The sequence below is a fragment of the Sturnira hondurensis genome, unplaced genomic scaffold (genome assembly GCF_014824575.4).
Source record: "Sturnira hondurensis isolate 20B ecotype Veracruz unplaced genomic scaffold, ASM1482457v3 Scaffold0006413, whole genome shotgun sequence".
NCBI classification, from domain to species: Eukaryota; Metazoa; Chordata; class Mammalia; order Chiroptera; family Phyllostomidae; genus Sturnira; species Sturnira hondurensis.
The window spans coordinates 57,314,918-57,331,717 of record NW_028079044.1 but is presented as its reverse complement, the minus strand read 5'-3'; the positions used below and the strand labels follow the sequence as shown (position 1 = coordinate 57,331,717).

At 53.6% G+C, this 16,800-nt stretch overlaps 1 protein-coding gene across 2 annotated transcripts in view; it reads left to right on the top strand.

Annotated features, from left to right (window-relative positions):
• Positions 1–541: 541 nt before the first annotated feature.
• Positions 542–16,800, top strand: part of MBOAT2 (membrane bound glycerophospholipid O-acyltransferase 2) — a 66,862-nt gene continuing 50,603 nt past the window's right edge. For both annotated transcript variants that reach the window (XM_037048682.1, XM_037048681.1), the window contains exon 1: positions 542–717. In XM_037048682.1, coding sequence (XP_036904577.1) covers positions 643–717 — 75 coding nt within the window. In that variant the 5' untranslated portion in view covers positions 542–642. The remainder of the gene's footprint in view (positions 718–16,800) is intronic.

Below are 16,800 nucleotides of genomic sequence, written 5' to 3'. Positions count from 1 at the left end.
ACTTTTTCGGTGTGTTGCCCTCCTTGTTGTACTAGCCCCAGGCTTTGTCCCCAACTTGCCCAGGGTTGGCCAGACGGCGCCCCTTGCGCCATCCTTTTGTCTGGCGACACCTGAGGGAGGTCCCCTTTGTTGTCCGCCGCCCCTTCTAGACAGGTGCAGGAGCCACCGACCCTCGGGGAGGAGCAACAGGAGGACGAGGCGGCGCAGACCAGCCCGTGCTGCCTCGGCCGCGTCCCTCGGCCACAGCCTGGCATGGGGCGGAGCGTGGCGGGGCCGACGCCCTCTGATTGGCTGCCGTTGTTGGGGCGCCGAGCCTGGATTGGGCCGCGGGGCTGTCTGGCGCGAGGGCGCGCGAGGTGGGGAGGGGGCGGCTGGAAGCTGCTGGAAGTCAGGGGGCGGGCACACGGGTGGTGTGGGGCCGGGGCTCGGGGCGCGGGTTGCGGGGCGGTAGGGGACTAGAGGGGAGGGTGCACGGGGAGGGCCCAGCTGGTCACCGCCCCCGGCCCCTCCCCTGCCCCGCCCCGCGCAGCCCAGACCACGGGCGGCTAGGGGGCGGGCGCGCCGGCTGCATCCCCATCCTCGGTGTCGCCTGGTAGAGCGCGCGGGCGGCCAGAGCGCGGCGGGCGGAGCGCCAGGCCGGCCATGGCCACCACCAGTACCACGGGCTCCACCCTGCTGCAGCCCCTCAGCAACGCTGTGCAGCTGCCCATTGACCAGGTACGCGAGGCGGCCCTGCTGGCATCGTGCCCTCGCAGCCCCCTCCGGGCCGTGTGCCCTCCGCGCCGGAGCCGGGCTCGGGGTGGGGTGGGGGCTGCCCCTTGAAGAGAGGGGGCGACCTGCCTGTTATTGTCCACCCGCCGCCTGGCACAGTCGCCCCTCCCGGCGTGCCCACCCAGCCCCCACCCGGCGGTGCCCGTGCCGCCAGGGGGGGCTCGGGGCACCGACGTGCGCGCGTGCATGCCTGGCCCTGTGCTGTGCCACAGCAGTGCCGGGACTCGGGCGTGTGTATGGCGGGCCGGCTCCCCGGAGTTCCGAAGCCACTTACTGGGCGTGCGGACACCGGTATAAACAGCGTAGAAGGGCTGTGCTTCGGAGAAACTCAGGTGCCCGTGCCCTCTGTGCCCGGCGCCCACTACCCCACGGGGAAGCAGGACGGGTGTGCCTAGGTGGAGGGCGCACTGGACGAGGCTGTGTGGTGTGGAGGGGACCAGCCTAGGGGTCAGCGGCCAGTGCTGTCTGACAGTTAGCGTTGAGGTGTTGCTAATTTAAGAGGCAACAGTGGATGGAAAGACAGAGGTTATGAAGGAAAATCAGAGAGAGTTAATAATCCACGGATTTCTAGGTGAGAAAGTTGCAACCTTGTAGTTGAAGACACCCCCCTCCCCGCCCCGTCCCTTCCCTCCCACCAGTCAGTAAAACCTTTGGCATTCATTGTCTAGGGAAGGGTGGCGTTTCAGGGAGGCCGACTGAGTTTGTGTGAAAGGCTCAGGGATTGCTGTGAAATACACGGCCCTGCGACGGGTGCAGCCGTGCTATGGTTACTAAGAAAAGAAAGTTCGCAAGAGTTCCGTTACAGTGACATTCAGGGAAGTTGCTGATGGGGATCATGAGTTGCTCTAGCCCCTAGCTTCAGGGAGTTAATTGGAAATTTTGCTGCAAGTGATTTCAAGTGTGCTTGATATAGAAGCATCTGCCCTTTACAAGAGACCCTGGGGCACTGTCCTCCGGAATGCGTGGTTGTCATTGATGTCACCGGGAATGCCTCTGGGGACTTCTCTTGCAATACAGGATTCCTCTGCACCCAGACCCCGTATCATAGCAGCCGATGGGACGACCCCTGGGTCTGTGTTAGGACACTGACTGCTTTGTGCTCTGCTGCTTAAAAAAAAATCCTCCTTCTGTTCAAACCTGAATTGTTTAATTATATTTTAGTTGTAAGTTTGGGTTCATAGTAAAATGCCTACCCCCCCCGCCCCCCGCCATACACACACCTTGAACCGTGATCATGGGACCCATGCTGATAGATTCAAGTGTCCCTGGTGAAATGGCTCTTGTCCTCTGAGGAAAGAGTCCTCTCTGTCATGAGCATGCTGGTCAGACCTGAGGGGATTCCTGTGCGGGGTCTCCCTTTGGGGAACTGTGTGTGACATACACCCTGGCTTAAGTAGGTTGCTGTTAGTTTATCGGCACAGGCAGGGCAGTGCTGATAGAATTTTTTTGCTGATGAGGAGCAAGGTTTATTTTAGGGAAGAAAGGTGTATTCATATTCTCTCTGTCCTTCTCTGCCCCTGCCATGATGAGATTTTTCCTAACTGTGCTAATACGTTTAAATTTATATGAAGCTTATCTTTTAAGAGTGATTTAATATTAATGAACTCCTTGAAACATCTCAGCAGTCCAGAGCAAGTTCTTTTCAGCCCCGAGACGGCAGGGGGTCCAGGGAAGGGGGCAGGGCTTCCACTCCGACTTCCCTTCCCTGTTAACCTCAGTCTCGATTTGGTGCTTTGGACAGGCTTCCTGCTCTTGGGAGTGCTCTGAGTTTGTAGGGCTGTGTGCAGAGTGTTTTGAGTTGTTTTCTCTAAGCAAGTCTCTCTTTCAACACAGTTTTCGTGTCAGTTTCAGGTGTGCAGCCTAGTGGTTAGACAATCATGCAGTTTACAGAGTGTTCCCCCTGATATTTCAGGTATCCGCCCAGCATAGTTATCAAGCATAGGCATCAGGCATCAGGCATAGTTATTACAATCTTATTAACTATATTCCCTAAGCTGTACATGACATCCCCATAGCTATTCTGTACCTGCAAATCTGTACTCCTCAGCCCCTCCACCTGTTCCACCCAGCCACCCAACCCCCTCCCCTCCAGCAGCCGTCTGTTCTCTGTGTCTGTGAGTCTGTTTCTGCTTTGTTCATTTATTTTGTTTTTAAAATTCCAGGTATGAATGAAATCTTACAGTACTTATCTTGCTCTGACTTACTTCGCTTAGCATAATACTCTCTAGGTTCATCTGTGCTTTCGCAAATGGTAAGGTTTCATTTTTATGGCTGAGTAATATTCCATTGTACATATGTACCACAATTTTTTTATCCACTCATCAACTGATGGGCACTTGGGTTGCTGCCATAGCTTGGCTTTTATAAATAATGCTGCAGTGAACACACGGGTGTATGTATCCTTTTGAATTGGTGTTTTGGGTTGCTTTGCATATATACCCGGAAGTGGAATCACTGGGTCATAAGGCAGTTCCACTTTTCATTTTCTGAGGAAACGCCATGCTGTTTTCCACAGTGGCTGCACCAATATGCATCCTTTCTCCACACCCGGACCACACGTTGTTGATTTGTTGACGGTGGCCATTCTGACAGGCGTGAGAGGGTATGAGATGGCCATTCTGACAGGTGTGGTTTGAATTTGCATCTCTCTGATGATCAGTGCTGTTAGGCATCTTTTCATAGGTCTGTTGGCCGTCTGTATGTTCTCTTTGGAGAAGTGTCTCTTTACATCCTCTGCCCATTTTTTAAATTGGATTGTTTGTTTTTCTAAGCAAGTCTTAATGATATTGAATTAATATCAACAAAAACCTTAATTTTTTATATAGTGATGATAAATGATTTCTTTGAAGCACTGAACAGTTGGCTTTTTTGTTGATAAATCTCTTGGAATTACTGAAGGCTCTTATTGTGAAATTGGGTGAATAACCACTTAGCTCCTCGTTTTAAAATTGTGCAAAACAGAAAGTAATGTTGGTAATATGTAAATAAGTGAGTCCAAGTTAGAGAAAGCTTAAGAATGAGTTATAATCAGATAGTGTGATTTAACAGGAAAAAGACAAATCAGGAAATGCAAAGTGTATAACTTGTTAGTGTGTGAATTTGGCATATACTAATTCACAGTGCTTTGAAAGTTTAGGAGATCATAAAAGTAGTTATTCAATCTCAGAGGAGGAAAAGGGCCTTAGGGCCAGAAAAATAGTCTAACTTTTAGACTAACTTTTAAGCCGTCTAACTTTTTAGAGTGTAGAATTTATGAAATGGTAGAAATTATATTGGTATGTATGGAACACAGGGTGGGGCAGAAGTAGGTTTACACTTGCTCATATAGAAAATACAATAACTAATAAATAATAATACAAGAATAAATTCTGTGTGTTGTGGACTCTGAACTGTCAGCCAACTTCTGCGCCCCCCTGTATGGGAACGTCCGTTGCAGACGGAGTGGAAGCGAAAGGAGCAAGTGAATGTTTCGCAGTAAGACCGGGCAAGGAAAAGGAGCATCACATCTCACCTCCGACCCCTGGGTGTTTCGTCTTTCCTGGAATTCCAGCGTAACCTTGGGGTGACCATAGCATTTGTTCAGTGGGCCTTGCACTGAAATGAAAACACAAAATCTGGTATCAGGTGAGGTTCCGTGATGCCGTAGGGCAGGAAATATCTAGTGTCTGATGTCCCCCCTCTCTATGCCTCGCCTTCGGGGGACTTTATTTTGAGGGCAGTGACCATAAAGGGGCACGTGGAGGGTAGGTTTGCCAAGAACTGGGGCCCAGGGAGAGCTGTGCCAAAGACAAGGGCCAAAGGCGCCGCGGAGAGGGCACAGGAGCCGCGGGACAGTGGTGTCCCTCGACGGCTGCTGATGCCGTGGCTTTTCAGAGACCGGAAGTGAGGAGCACCACCCCGAAGGGAATCACTGCAGGCCACGGAGCAGCCTGTCTTTGCTTTTGTGTTTTTTAACCTTGACACATCTGTTCTGTGCATTTGATCTACCTAAGTCTCTGAGTTTCCAGACTGAGGTGGTTCTGTAGCCCTCTTCCCCCTCCCTGCCTGTCTCCCTCTCTCTCTCTTTCCTTTTTTGGGGGGCAAGGGGGAGGGGTTTTGAAAGATGTGGTTTATTAGCTCTTTTCCTATTGCAAGACCAGCAGTGCAGAAACCGCAGATGAGGGCCATGATGCAGAGTTTTCTTCATTCCAGACAGTGCTGTGGAAGCGTCTGGAAGCTGGCATCCAGCTGTGCACAGGGGGCGGCCTTTTTTAAAATTGAGGTGTCATTGACAATATAACATTATAGTAGTTTCCGGTGTACAACATAGTGATTTGTTATTTGTATAGACTGTGAAATGATTTCCACAATAAGTCTAGTTAACATCCATTTACTAATATCTGTAAAGAAACATCTGTTTCTCTCCTTTTTAACCATTTTGTTTCCTTCTTTTCTGTGATGCTGTAATTACTGTGAAACTAGAGTATGTTTCCCTAGTGATATGACATCTGGGATGACATGCCTGGCAGATGGCCCTTTAGGAATGAGACTGGCTCGTCAAACAGTCCTGTTTGGGGATAGTGTCACTGTCTTAGGGATGATGTGCTTCACTTTTAGGGGACAAAGAAGGGCAAGAGGGAGACACAGGTATTTTGAAAGGTTTTGGAGGAAGGAGAAGAAGGGAGACAACCTGTTGGATGTTATTAATCCTGCAAACTCAGGCGGTGACTTTAGTGGGCGACACCTTACAGTTTCCGGGTATCTTCAGTTGCATTATATTATTATATAATTGAATCCTCACAACACCTTATGAAGTCAGATAAAATTTAAGGCTTGAAGTATTTAACTTCAGGAAAAAATATATATATATTTGACCTTGAGTCAAAGGTCAGTTTTAATTTATAGTCTCAGCACGCGGCAAACAGTTCGGGTCGGTCATTGTTTGAGCTCTGGGTTGCCCGCATACATTTCTGAAGGAGAGGGCGGAGGGAGAGGGCTTCACCAACCCTGAGGAGCTGGTGGGTGTGGGACTGGGAAGAGTACCTGTCTGTGGGGGAGAGACGTGCAGAGGCTTGTAGAAAATTGCCTCCTTTCTGGTCAGTTTGCTGATGGGCCTTTTCAGAACATTCGCACCCGCACGGTCCAGGGGTGTCCATCCTTTGGGTGTCTGTGGGCCACACTGGAGGAAGAAGAGTTGTCTTGGGCCACGTGTGCAATACACAAACACTAACAAAAACTGATGAGGGAAAAAAGGTTTTAAGTACATTTATAGTTTTGGGTTGGGCCATGTTCATAGCCATTCTGGGCCGAATGCCGCCTGCAGGCTGGGGATGGGACACCCTGATAGAGCATCAGTGAAATGAGGCAATATATTAGGGAAAAGAGCAGTTTAAAACATTAACCTCTCTCCTCCCCCTCCAGGCTGTACTCTGATGAACCCCCTTTCCCAGATAAAGGGATAAGCGAGGCTCTCAGTATCAGGCCTTTTGAAGGACACGATCTTTAGAAGAAGGTGAATGGCAGTCAAAGAAGCCAGTCAAGGATTAACTTTGTTTTGAAATGGCCACTGGGATGCTCTAGGTTTAGAACATAAATGTTTAACTGATGCCCCACATCAGTGTCTACTGTGTCTACTGTGCCCCACGTCAGTGTCTACTCGTGTCTACTGTGCCCCACAGAGAGCACCGGTCTTCTCGGGGGTCCCTGGAGTACCTGGGAGGCCTCCTGGGACGGAGTCCATTCACAGGGAGGCCTGAAATGCACCCAACCCGCATTTCGGGCCCTGTTGCTTACCCAACACACACCAGTGAGCTTTCTCCCGTGTAAGATGTGTGTCGCACTTGGTTTTAAACTCGGTTCTTTGTTTCATGGATTAAGGAAGCTGCCCCAAATTCTTTCTGGACTGAGTTGGAGGGAATATCAATGAAAACTACGGGGAGGAAACGGTCCGATACATTTTGAAGACTTCTCAGCGGTAACAGTTCCAGCTGCCTCTCAGTGTAATCGGAAGCAATTGAGCAGAACACCACGTGCCCTGAATGGCAGGCCATTGCCCTTTGTCCATAGGAAGTAGCTGGGGGGGGGTGGTGTTGGGGAAACACCGGGTTGCCTGGGTTTGGAGCTGGACAGTGCCTCCCGGTGCGCTTTGGCAGGTTCTTGCACTTTTCTCTAAGCTCAGTCCTCATCTGTGCAGTAAAGACAGTCAGTAGTACCTACCCGTGGGTTGTTGTGGAGATTGGCACAGCCTCTGTGAAGTGCCTGGCTCCCCCCGTACCTGTTTGATACAGTTCTTGCCTCTTTATAAATTATGAGGTGTTTGGAATTTGTTTTCTCTTTCTCTTTCGGGAAGTTCATAGGTATCCCACTTTTCATCGTCAGGGCTTCCTTTGTGGGAGGGGAAGCAGGAGCCCCCGGTTCAGCCATATGCCTGTGCGGAGGTCAAACAGGATTAAAGTCCAGTTTTGAATTTGGAGTCAAAAGTGGTTTTTCTGCTTCCTTGCTGCTTCAAGGGTTCTTTGTCCCCCTACGTTAGTACTGCCTCACCGGGTCCAAATGACCTCCGCCTCTGTGTATTGCGGTCTGTGAGCGCCGGCTTTCCAGGGGCAATACCAAAACAGCCCACATGCGGCTGCTTCTGCCCGAGGCCGGTTCGCCGGGCAGCGACAGAGCTGGGCACGGCTTCTTTAAGCCACAAACACGGCCCTCAGGAGAGTGGTCTCCCGATGACTTTATGAGTGCCTGGGTGAAGCCTGAAGCCATGCTTTGGTAAATGTCAGGTGTGGGAGGCGGAGAGCTGACTGGGAGATCCGACCAGGTGCGAAGGGTGTGTCCTTCCCTTCTTTGTCTGGGCCCCAACCATTCTCCCCGCCGCATCCAGTGCGCCGTGCATAATAAGTCTTTTCTGAATGCCACCTGATGGACCTGCTTGCTCATTTGAACAACAGAAGCATTTTGGATTTGGCATTCGTATTCTGTTTAATGTTACTTGTATCACTCGGGGTTCTGGTAGGAAATGGACTGAACTAGGTAACCAAGGAGATTTAAAGAATCATTAGGTCCTAAGATCTGGGCAGGTTAGGGGAAGAGCCCCCCAGTGCCAGCTGCACTGGGCCTGCAAGGCAGGGGAAAGGTGGGATAGACACAGGGAGTGGGGATCAGCACCCAAAGGGGGGGCTGTGGGGGCTGCCTACTGGGAGCAGCTGTGGCCTCTAGGGAGGGATCAGCCAGCTGGAGGCGGTGGACTGAGGGAGGGAACTGCAGGCAGGTGAGCATCCCCCCCCCCCCCCCCCCCTGGTGTGCCTGCCTCTCAGAGGGCAGCTGGGTGCCGCAGGGCACAGTGAGGTGGACAGTGGATTGGAGGGTGTGTATTCCCACCCTGAACACTCCAGCCACTGATATGTCATGCTTTATATAGTCTCTCCACCCAGTGAACCGGGTGAGGTAGGGCTTCTTCCCAGGCCTCCGTGCACGCCCCCCTTCCCTTCCCTCCCAGCCCTGCACTGGGAAAGAATCCCTAGTTCTTGCTTTTCCATTTTCCTAATTCCTAGTCGCTTACAACCATTGTAATCAGGGCTCGGCCTTCGACACTAATGGCCAAATCCAGCGCAAACTTTGAGAAGCCAGGACTCATCATCAGTCCTGCCTGCCACAAGGGCTGTGTAAGCTCTGAGACCGTTGGTGCGAGCAGTCACCTGGGGTCATCGTTAAAGAGACCCAGAGGCCTGTTCTCTTCCTGGACCTCCTGGGTGAATGCTAGGAGCCTGCGTTTTGGACCACCGCCATCAGACGTAGGGAGCTACCTGGGCACATTTGCAAAAGACTCTCCCTCTCATTACAGGGTTGTAAAAACCTGGTGTACTTTCTACGTGTGTACATTGAAGCAGTTAACATGGACCCTCCAGAATATCGTGCAGTGTCGTCGTGCCGTTGGCGATACAGTCCTGAGGTTTGAGGAAAACGATGCGCAGAGCGCACTCTGGGCAGCACGACCCGGGCCCAGGACTCAGTTCCGCAGATGCCGTTTGCGTCTCCTTGCAGTCCTGTCTCTGCGCCTCCAGTGCCCCTGTATGTGGCCTCGTGGGTAGACCGTGTCAGCAGTCCCACTCGGGGCCCTGCCGGAACGTGGGCCTGCCCTGTGCGAGGCCGTGCCCCTCCCGGTTCTGCTGCTTGCTTACCTTCGAGGCCCCCCCCTCCCCCCACCCCGGCAGCCTCCAGGGGGTGGCCACCAGCTCCTTTCTTGTTATTCACCCCGCGCACCCCCACCTTTGTCCCCTCTCTCAGACGGGGCGGGAGAGCCACGCGTGTGGAAGCTCTGCCCCTGGGTTTAATCCGGGCCTGCTGCACCCCAGTTAATTCCAGTTGCCATCAGCACACCTTCCTGTATTTTAGCTCCATGCCTTTTCAGGCTGTTTCCTTGGCCTGAAATGCCCTCCACCCGATTTGTGGCCCAGCACACCCGTACTTTCGGTATTCATCCAGAGCCTGTGCCTCCTCGGCAAAGCTTTGGATGCTCCGTCCCCTGCTTTCCAGTCACTCGGCTGTCCCCTTCCGAGCCTCTGCTGCGTGCGTGAGACGCACGCGCACGCGGGGTCAGTGCACGCCCCCGCCTTAGGCGGGGCGTTGCATGGAGCCTCCACTCCTCTGCGCCTCCTACTGGCGCCCCGTGGCGCTGCGTTCCTCGGCTGCCCGGTGGCCTCCCCTCCAGCAGCCTCCGCTCGGCTCTGGACGGCGGCCACCGCTGCTCCGTAGCTGCAGAGCCAGGGCCCAGGGCCACCCACATCCGTCTTTCTTGGGAAGGAGTTAGTGGGCTCTTTTGGGGGGGTCTCTCCACTGGCACCTTGACAGCTGTAGGTCCTTCCCACTCTAGGAAGCAGTGGGAGGCGCCCCCCGCTGCCCCAGGTTTTCTGTGAGCCAGCTGCCCTGCTGACGCCCTGCCCTACCACCGGCCCCACTCCGCCCACTCTGACAGCACCTGCCGCACCTCGGCTGTCACTCACCACACAGGTCTCGCCGCCAAGCGGCTGTGACTCTCTCCAAGCACAGGGCCTCCTTTTCCTCACGCTTCGACCCTCCTGCTCGGACCCTCATCAGCACAGAGTGTGTCTGTGGTTCATGGGGCTGGTGTGGCGCAGAGCCTGGGTACCTTGATGCTGCCAGCCCCAGGCTGAGCCTGTGTCAGCCAGGCTTCCTGGGCTGTGAGGTGGGCGCGGGTGGCCCTGCCTCTGGGGGTGGTGGTTGGCTTTGCAGGGGGCCGGCGGGGGCGGGGGAGGTGCAGGTAGAGGGCGGAGCCCAGGGAGAGCCCAGTAAGTACTAGATGTCCCTACCTAGGTGGGCACTTTGCCAGTGGTCGTGGAGGGCACAGGAGTGTATTAGACCTAAGCCCATTGCTCAGGTTCTTCGTCCATCAGTGCATTCTCAGTGACCCATTTTGCAAGGGTCTGAGTGGCTGGCGTGTGCTGCACCGTGTGCTGGACTCACAGGCACAGAGGAGGAAGGAGCTGCCGTTTAGTGCGAAGGGTCTCCAACTTTTCCCAAACCATGGCTGCTGGGAGGAGTGGGCCAGGGGGTGGGGCGGTGGCTGGAGCTGGGCTCTGGAGTGGGGCTTAGCACTTGGTGGGCCCTCGGAGATCTTTTTCCTGGGACATGTCACTTTGTCACTCTCTTTGGCACTCACACCCCTGGGCTAGACAGACGATAGTGCCCTTTCCCGGCTTAGGCCCTCCCTTGACTTGGCAGAGCTCCTCAGATCGGGCCCAGCCCACGGCCTGCCCCGGGCTCTCCAGCTGAGAGTGCCTCTGGCCCGCTGCGTGGCCCCGAGGGGTGAGGTCCTGGGCGTCGAGGCTCACTGAGGGTGCACAGCGGGTCTCTCTTAGGTAAGGAAGCCGAGGATCCCTTCTGGCCGACATCTTTTCTTTGAGCAGATTGCTTAAATGGAGACAGACATGCAAAGCATTGAGGACTTGGGGGCATGTGATTGATCAAAGGGAATGGGGATGACTGTGCAAGGGACAGTGTTCTCAGCCAGATGACGATTATGGCCTGGGAGATAAGGGGCAGTTGGAAAGAGAAGCTCTGTCTGAATGTGTCTTATCACAACAGAGAAATAGAGGCTTCGGTGCGAGAGGCTGTGGGTCTGGAAAGAGGGCGCTGCATCCTCCCTCTTTGCTCTCAGGGGGCCCTACGCCCTTCAACCCATCCTCCAACCAGCAGATCCTCCACAGGTGGCCAGTGTCTGGTGCTGTGAAGAAGCCAGGACCCCCCACCCCCACCTGCCAACCAGATGGACCGCACCCTGCAAAGGCCCAGGGCTCTGGCCAACCTGCTTGCTCCTGTCTAGGCATTGGGCAAGGACGAGACACCCTTTCTGTTATCATTCATAATCCCATAGAAACCTGATTTGTTCTTAGAGGTTTCCTGTTGCAGACTGGGTGTTTATGGGAGGTCAGAGTTGTAGGTATTGTATAATTTTAGATACGTTTAAGTTCCTCAGTGCATGTATAGCCAGGTAAAATAGCTTTCTGCTCATACAAAGGAGCGAAAGAGTGAATCCTTTTATTTTCTTTTGTAAACTAAGTTATAAGTAGAGCTACAGCACACGAGAGACCATCAAGCGATACCTGTTGAGACGGGATGGCAGGGCGTTCTGCCCTCGGCAAAGCCGCCAGTTTCCAGAGCGCTCTTCGTGGGCGCTGCGTACATAAAGATCGACTCAAATGCATCTACTGGACAATAGTGAACTTCAAAGAAAATTGTAAAGACCCGTATCCACGCTCTAGAAATTAATTGTATAGAAGCACAGGTGCGCAATCTGGGGGGCCCGGCCTGCAACCCAGGCATGTGTCCTGACTGGGCATCGAACCAGTGACCTTTCGGTTTGCGGGATGATGCGCAACCCACTGAGCCCCACGAGCCGAGAATTTCAAATTAAATTTTATCCTATCAGCTCTTTCCATTTAGAGACGGTAACATCTTGGAATAGCCTCGAGAGGTAACGCCCCACTGCAGGGGAGGCTGGGGTCGCACACGGCCACCCTTACTCCTTCTGCATGTCCATGGTTCGCACAGTCGTTGGTCTGGGTTGTGAAGGCTCTCTTTGGGGTGTGTCATTTTAAAACACGAGTCTAGCTAGTAGGGAAGAAAGGGGTGTTTGGAAAGGTCTTGATTACCTTTTCATTGTTTAACCATTTTTTTGAGATTTTATTTATTTTTTAGAAAGAGGAAAGAAGGGAGAAAGAGGGAGTGAAACATCAATGTGTGGTCGCCTCTCGCACACCCCCCATTGGGGACCTGACCTGCAACCCAGGCACGTGCCCCAACTGGGAATCGAACCCACAACTCTGATTCTCAAGTTGGCACTCTACCACTGAGCCACACCAGCCAGGACCAGCTTTCCAGTTTAAGAGTGTGTATTATGGTATTTTGGCCAGAGTGCTTTACCTTGCATTAGCTGTTCAGGCTGTGGAGTTTGCGTTTGATCCTCAGCGTGCTTCCTCGTACAAGGGTGGCACGGCTATTTGTGTCAGCTGCACACCGAGAGCACAAGTGACGGGGATTTTCGGTGTCTGAGTGGGGCCGAGAGGATGGAGGTAGAGTGCAGGGTGGGGGCACCCTCAGCCGGCGCTCAGTGTCTCCGGCGGCAACTAAGGTTAGGGGCCCTGACTCGGAGACCGCGGCCCTGGTCACTGCACGTGTGCCACAGCCGGAGACTAGTTACGTCTCCTTTTGTTCCTGGAAAATATTTCTAAAGCCACAGTTTACCAAGGGAAATGTTGGTAAATTTGGCTCTACCACACTGAGCTTCAGCCTCCCCCTAGATTTGAGTGGAAACTGTTATAAACTAGTCAAAACTGAAGAGTGGAGTGTTGGGCATTGTCGATCTGTATGCTCAGTAGAAGTTTTGGTGTGGATTGGAAGGATTCATTCTAAAGGGCCAGATTTTTCTTAGGTACAGGAAAGACAAACTAATGGAGAAATACGCTGTTCCAAGAAGGTTTTTGGCATCAGCTCAAGAGTTTTACCGCATGGGACTGAAAAGTAATTTATAAAACAACTTTGTTAGGTATATGGCCTTTGGTAGAAAACACTGGTAGATTTTTAAAAATCCTGCTTGGAATGTTAAAGGCGAGAGGATGTTGGGACTATTTTAGCAAAGCTGTCCAATAAAATAGATTGGAGCAGCACAGAGGGCTGGTCTCTAGCTGTTTACCTATTTCTGCTGATTTTATTGGACGTAGGAACCTCTGGAAATATTGGGGGTGTTACACTACTTTTCCCTGTTATTTGCCCCTGACTTCAGATTGGGTAAATGCCTGGTGTTGGTGTCTGGGCCCTGTCACATGAAGGGGGGGGCAGTGGAGGCGAGGGCCTGCTCTCGAGGGGCAGGGCGGGGGCAGTGGGACAGTCAGGCAGTGGCAGGGCGAGGGCAGCAAGGAACGCCCAGTGTTCTGTGCGTCTCGGTGGCTTCACGGCAGTGGGCAGGGGCCAGGATCAAAGTTGACACCCCTTTCTGAAGCTGGGGACCAGGAGACTAGGCGGTAGGGGTGCAGAGGACAAACAGACCTTCGACGAATGGGCGTTGTTCTGGGAATCCGTGTGGATTTGAGAAGTTTTAGTCTGTAGTGAATGTTGGGACCTTGGGAACGTTTTTAAAAAGGAAAGCTGATACCACTTCCACTTCAGATGCTGGGAGTGGAGGAGGAGGGGTCTGTCGATGTTGTGTGTTGAACCCGTGGTGTAGGCAGGGGTGTCGTTGGGTCCTGGGGAGGTGCTCAGATGCATATGAGCTGGTTCTGGCTCTGGAGCTTCCCGGCCAGTGGGAAGAGCAAGCCCGACAGTTGCGAACGGCACGTATATGAGCGTCCGAAGTGTCGGAATTTGTTAGGATAAGACTCCTGTAACAGAGTCCCAACAATGTCGGTGGCTGAAAGCTAACAGGAGTTTATTTTCCTCACATGACAGTCTGGGCGTGAACTGTCCAGGTCCCTGGGCAGTTCTGCTCCGCTGGTCACACAGAGACCATGTTCCTTCCAACACCTCCTACTGCTCGGTGGCGGGACAGTAGGTGGGGCCTTACCACCAGCCTGCTTAGTGCTGGTCCGCCACGGTGGCCCTCAGGGTGGCCTGCGGGTCCCCTGCAGAAAGACAACCAGGCTTTCTGACTCCGTAGGTCCCGGCTGAGGCTGGGTCGCGTGCGCGTGTGACTGGGTCACAGGTGACATTCCTGCTGCCGCTGCTCCGGGGCTCCTGCTTTGAGAATGTGGAGCCTTCTAGTCATCCAGCAGGCAGGATGGAGACAGGACCCCCGTGGTCGCAGCTGTTGGCCAGAAGTGGCACATACCCAGCCCTGCAGCGCACATTCCTTCTGCTGGGGCTTTGTCACATGGCTGCGAGGAGGTGGGTGGGTGGTTGGCAAATGCCTCCTTTCCGGGGCGGGGCCTGGCCAGAGCTCTGTGGGGGGGAGGGCGTGTCGGGCCCCACCACAGTCTGGCATCATCTGGGGAGAGCGCCCGTAACTTGGGGTTGGGTTGGTCAGGGCACAGTCATGTTGGAGCCCAAATCTGGGAGGTTACACGTGCTGGCGGCTCAGCAAGAGTGCAGCTGCTAGTGGGGAACCAGTTTGCAAGGGAGAGTAGGGCAGGCTCACTCCCTCAGTAAACACTGGTGGGGGGCGGGGGGCGGGCGGGGGGCGGGCGGGGCGTGGCCGTGCGTGCGTGGCAGAGATCAGAAGGTAGACGGGCGGGGCCGGATGGTGCAGCTGATGAAAAGGCAAAGGTGTTTCCTACGTGAAGAGTCTGGCAGTTAAGGCCAGGGGTTCAGGGCTCAGCTCGGGTTCGGGTTGTGGTTCTGCCAGTTGGCATCACGTCGAGCTGCGTGGGCTGCCGGAGCCTGGCCCCTCTGCGTCCGGGAGCAGTCTGCACTTGTCCGTGGTCACTGGCCTGGCACCGGGGCTGTGAGCTGCTCTCGGGAAGTGAAGCCACCTCTGGGCACGCCGGCGGGCGCTCCCGGCGGGCGCTCCCGGGCTCCCCCCTGCACACTGCTCGACGGAGAGCTTGCTCCTTCTGAGGCAGCCAGTTCCGTTTCTGGACAGCGGCGGTCATTAGCCCACTCCCCCACGGCCGCCTCCTCGGCCACCGGAGACATGCCCTCCTTTCCTCACATGGCTGGAGTGTGAGCAGTGGCACTTTAGTGACTTAGGTGGGAGCCCCCCAGAGTGTTCTGTGTGGAACTCACGGGCTTGCACGGGAGCGTTCCCAGTGCTCCTGTGGTGGGAAGCCGTGTCAGAAGGTTGGTGCCGCGTCCCCCCAGGCCCTCTGCAGAGCATCGCGGTGTTGGTGTGCTGTCTGGAGATCTGCCACTTTTGCCTCCACTGTGCACTGGTGTGCACAGACGTAAAGAAGTGCCGATTCAGTCACCAGCATCCTCTGTCAAAAGTACAGTTGAGACAATGGTAGAAACTGCCAGGCATGTCCCAAGCACCGTTTCCGCAGGCATGGTGGACACGCTGTGCTCCACCGGCTGATTGTGAGTCCGACGTGAGACAAAGAGCATGTCCAAGGCCACGTGGCGTGTCGCTGCAGGTGGTGTGGAGATGGGCCTGCCGGGTCCTGTCTTGGGTCGGGCATCTAACAACTGGACGCTGAAGTCAACACTGAGCCAGGGCCAAGTGCCGGCCAGGCCGGTCTCAGCATCCAGGGTCTCCGGCTCCGGCAGGCGGTCGCCAGCCCCGCCGCCAATCTACATGTGTGGGTTTCCCTCCGCCGCTGGTTCGCGCCAGCGGGGGTCCTCGCACCAGTGGGGGTCCTCGCACCAGCGGGGGTCCTCGCACCAGTGGGGGTCCTCTTCTTGAGCCGTTTGTTCAGTCAGCAGGAACAAAATGTGTCTCGGGGAACTCTGTTCTTTGAGGCTTTGCCTACTGCTCCTCGTGTTTCTGGAGTGTCTGTGTGTGCTGTGTGTGGTTCATTGCAGATGCTGCCATGTGCGTTTGGGTGCTGCTCCCGGCCAGGCCAAGGGAGCAGGGCTCCTGGTTCCGCTCACCTGGACGCCTACACCTCACTGGCACAAGATGCGCGGCATTCCCAAGCAGGGTTTTTTCACCAATAAAGGTCATTGTCATGACTTAATGGAACTGCATAAAAATCGAATGCGGTTTTTAAAGGTTTCTTTGTGTTAAGGTAGCGCACTAAACAGTTTTGCAAGTAATGGGATTATAGAATAATCTAATCTCATTAGACCTTAACAATTTTTGTAGCGTTGGTTCAGTGACTGTAATGTTTGTTTAGACAAAATCGGGCGTATGCTGAGTGTAAAATTTTTGTGATCTTTCGTTTTTACTTTCTGAGAGTCATCTCCAGTTCTGTTAGATTGCTTTCCAAAACCTACCCATCATTTGGGTGTGTTGCTGCTTAATTACTCCTCGGTCGTGTGTGATTTTCGCTGTTCGATTTCACAGTGAAGTTCCTCGTTTATATGTTGGACACATACACCCGATTATTTTGAAACAATATGTAAAATCACTGTTTTTTGAACAACTATGAGAACTTTCCCTTTTTTCTTAAATGATTATTTGTTTATTTTCTCCTTTAATTATGCTTTCCCTTCTTTTATCTCTTCCTACTTACACCCTTTAGATTTCAGGTGTGTCCAGCCCGCAGGCCGCATGCCGCCCAGGATGGCGATGAATGTGGCCTCGCCCCAAACTGTAAATGAACTTAACCCTTTGTTTGCTCGTCAGTTCTCATTGGTGTGTGTGCGCTTAACGTGCGGCCCGAGACAGCTCTTCTTTCACCGTGGCCCAGAGACGCCGGGTTGCCGGCACTTCTCAGTGGTGGCGGAGCATTCCAGCTGGTGGCGATAATGCTTCCGAATCTTAGAAAAACTAGTTTTTAAGCCTCCGAACCAGTTAGAAGTCTACTAGCAGGGTTTTCCCCTCTTTTTAAACAAATCAGTTGCCTAAAAGCACTTGTAGAATTTCGCTGTTGTGTTTAACCTTTCCGTGTTCTCACTGTGGTTTGCTTGGTGTCAGGAGAGGCAGACTCACCGTGAAAAGGGCCA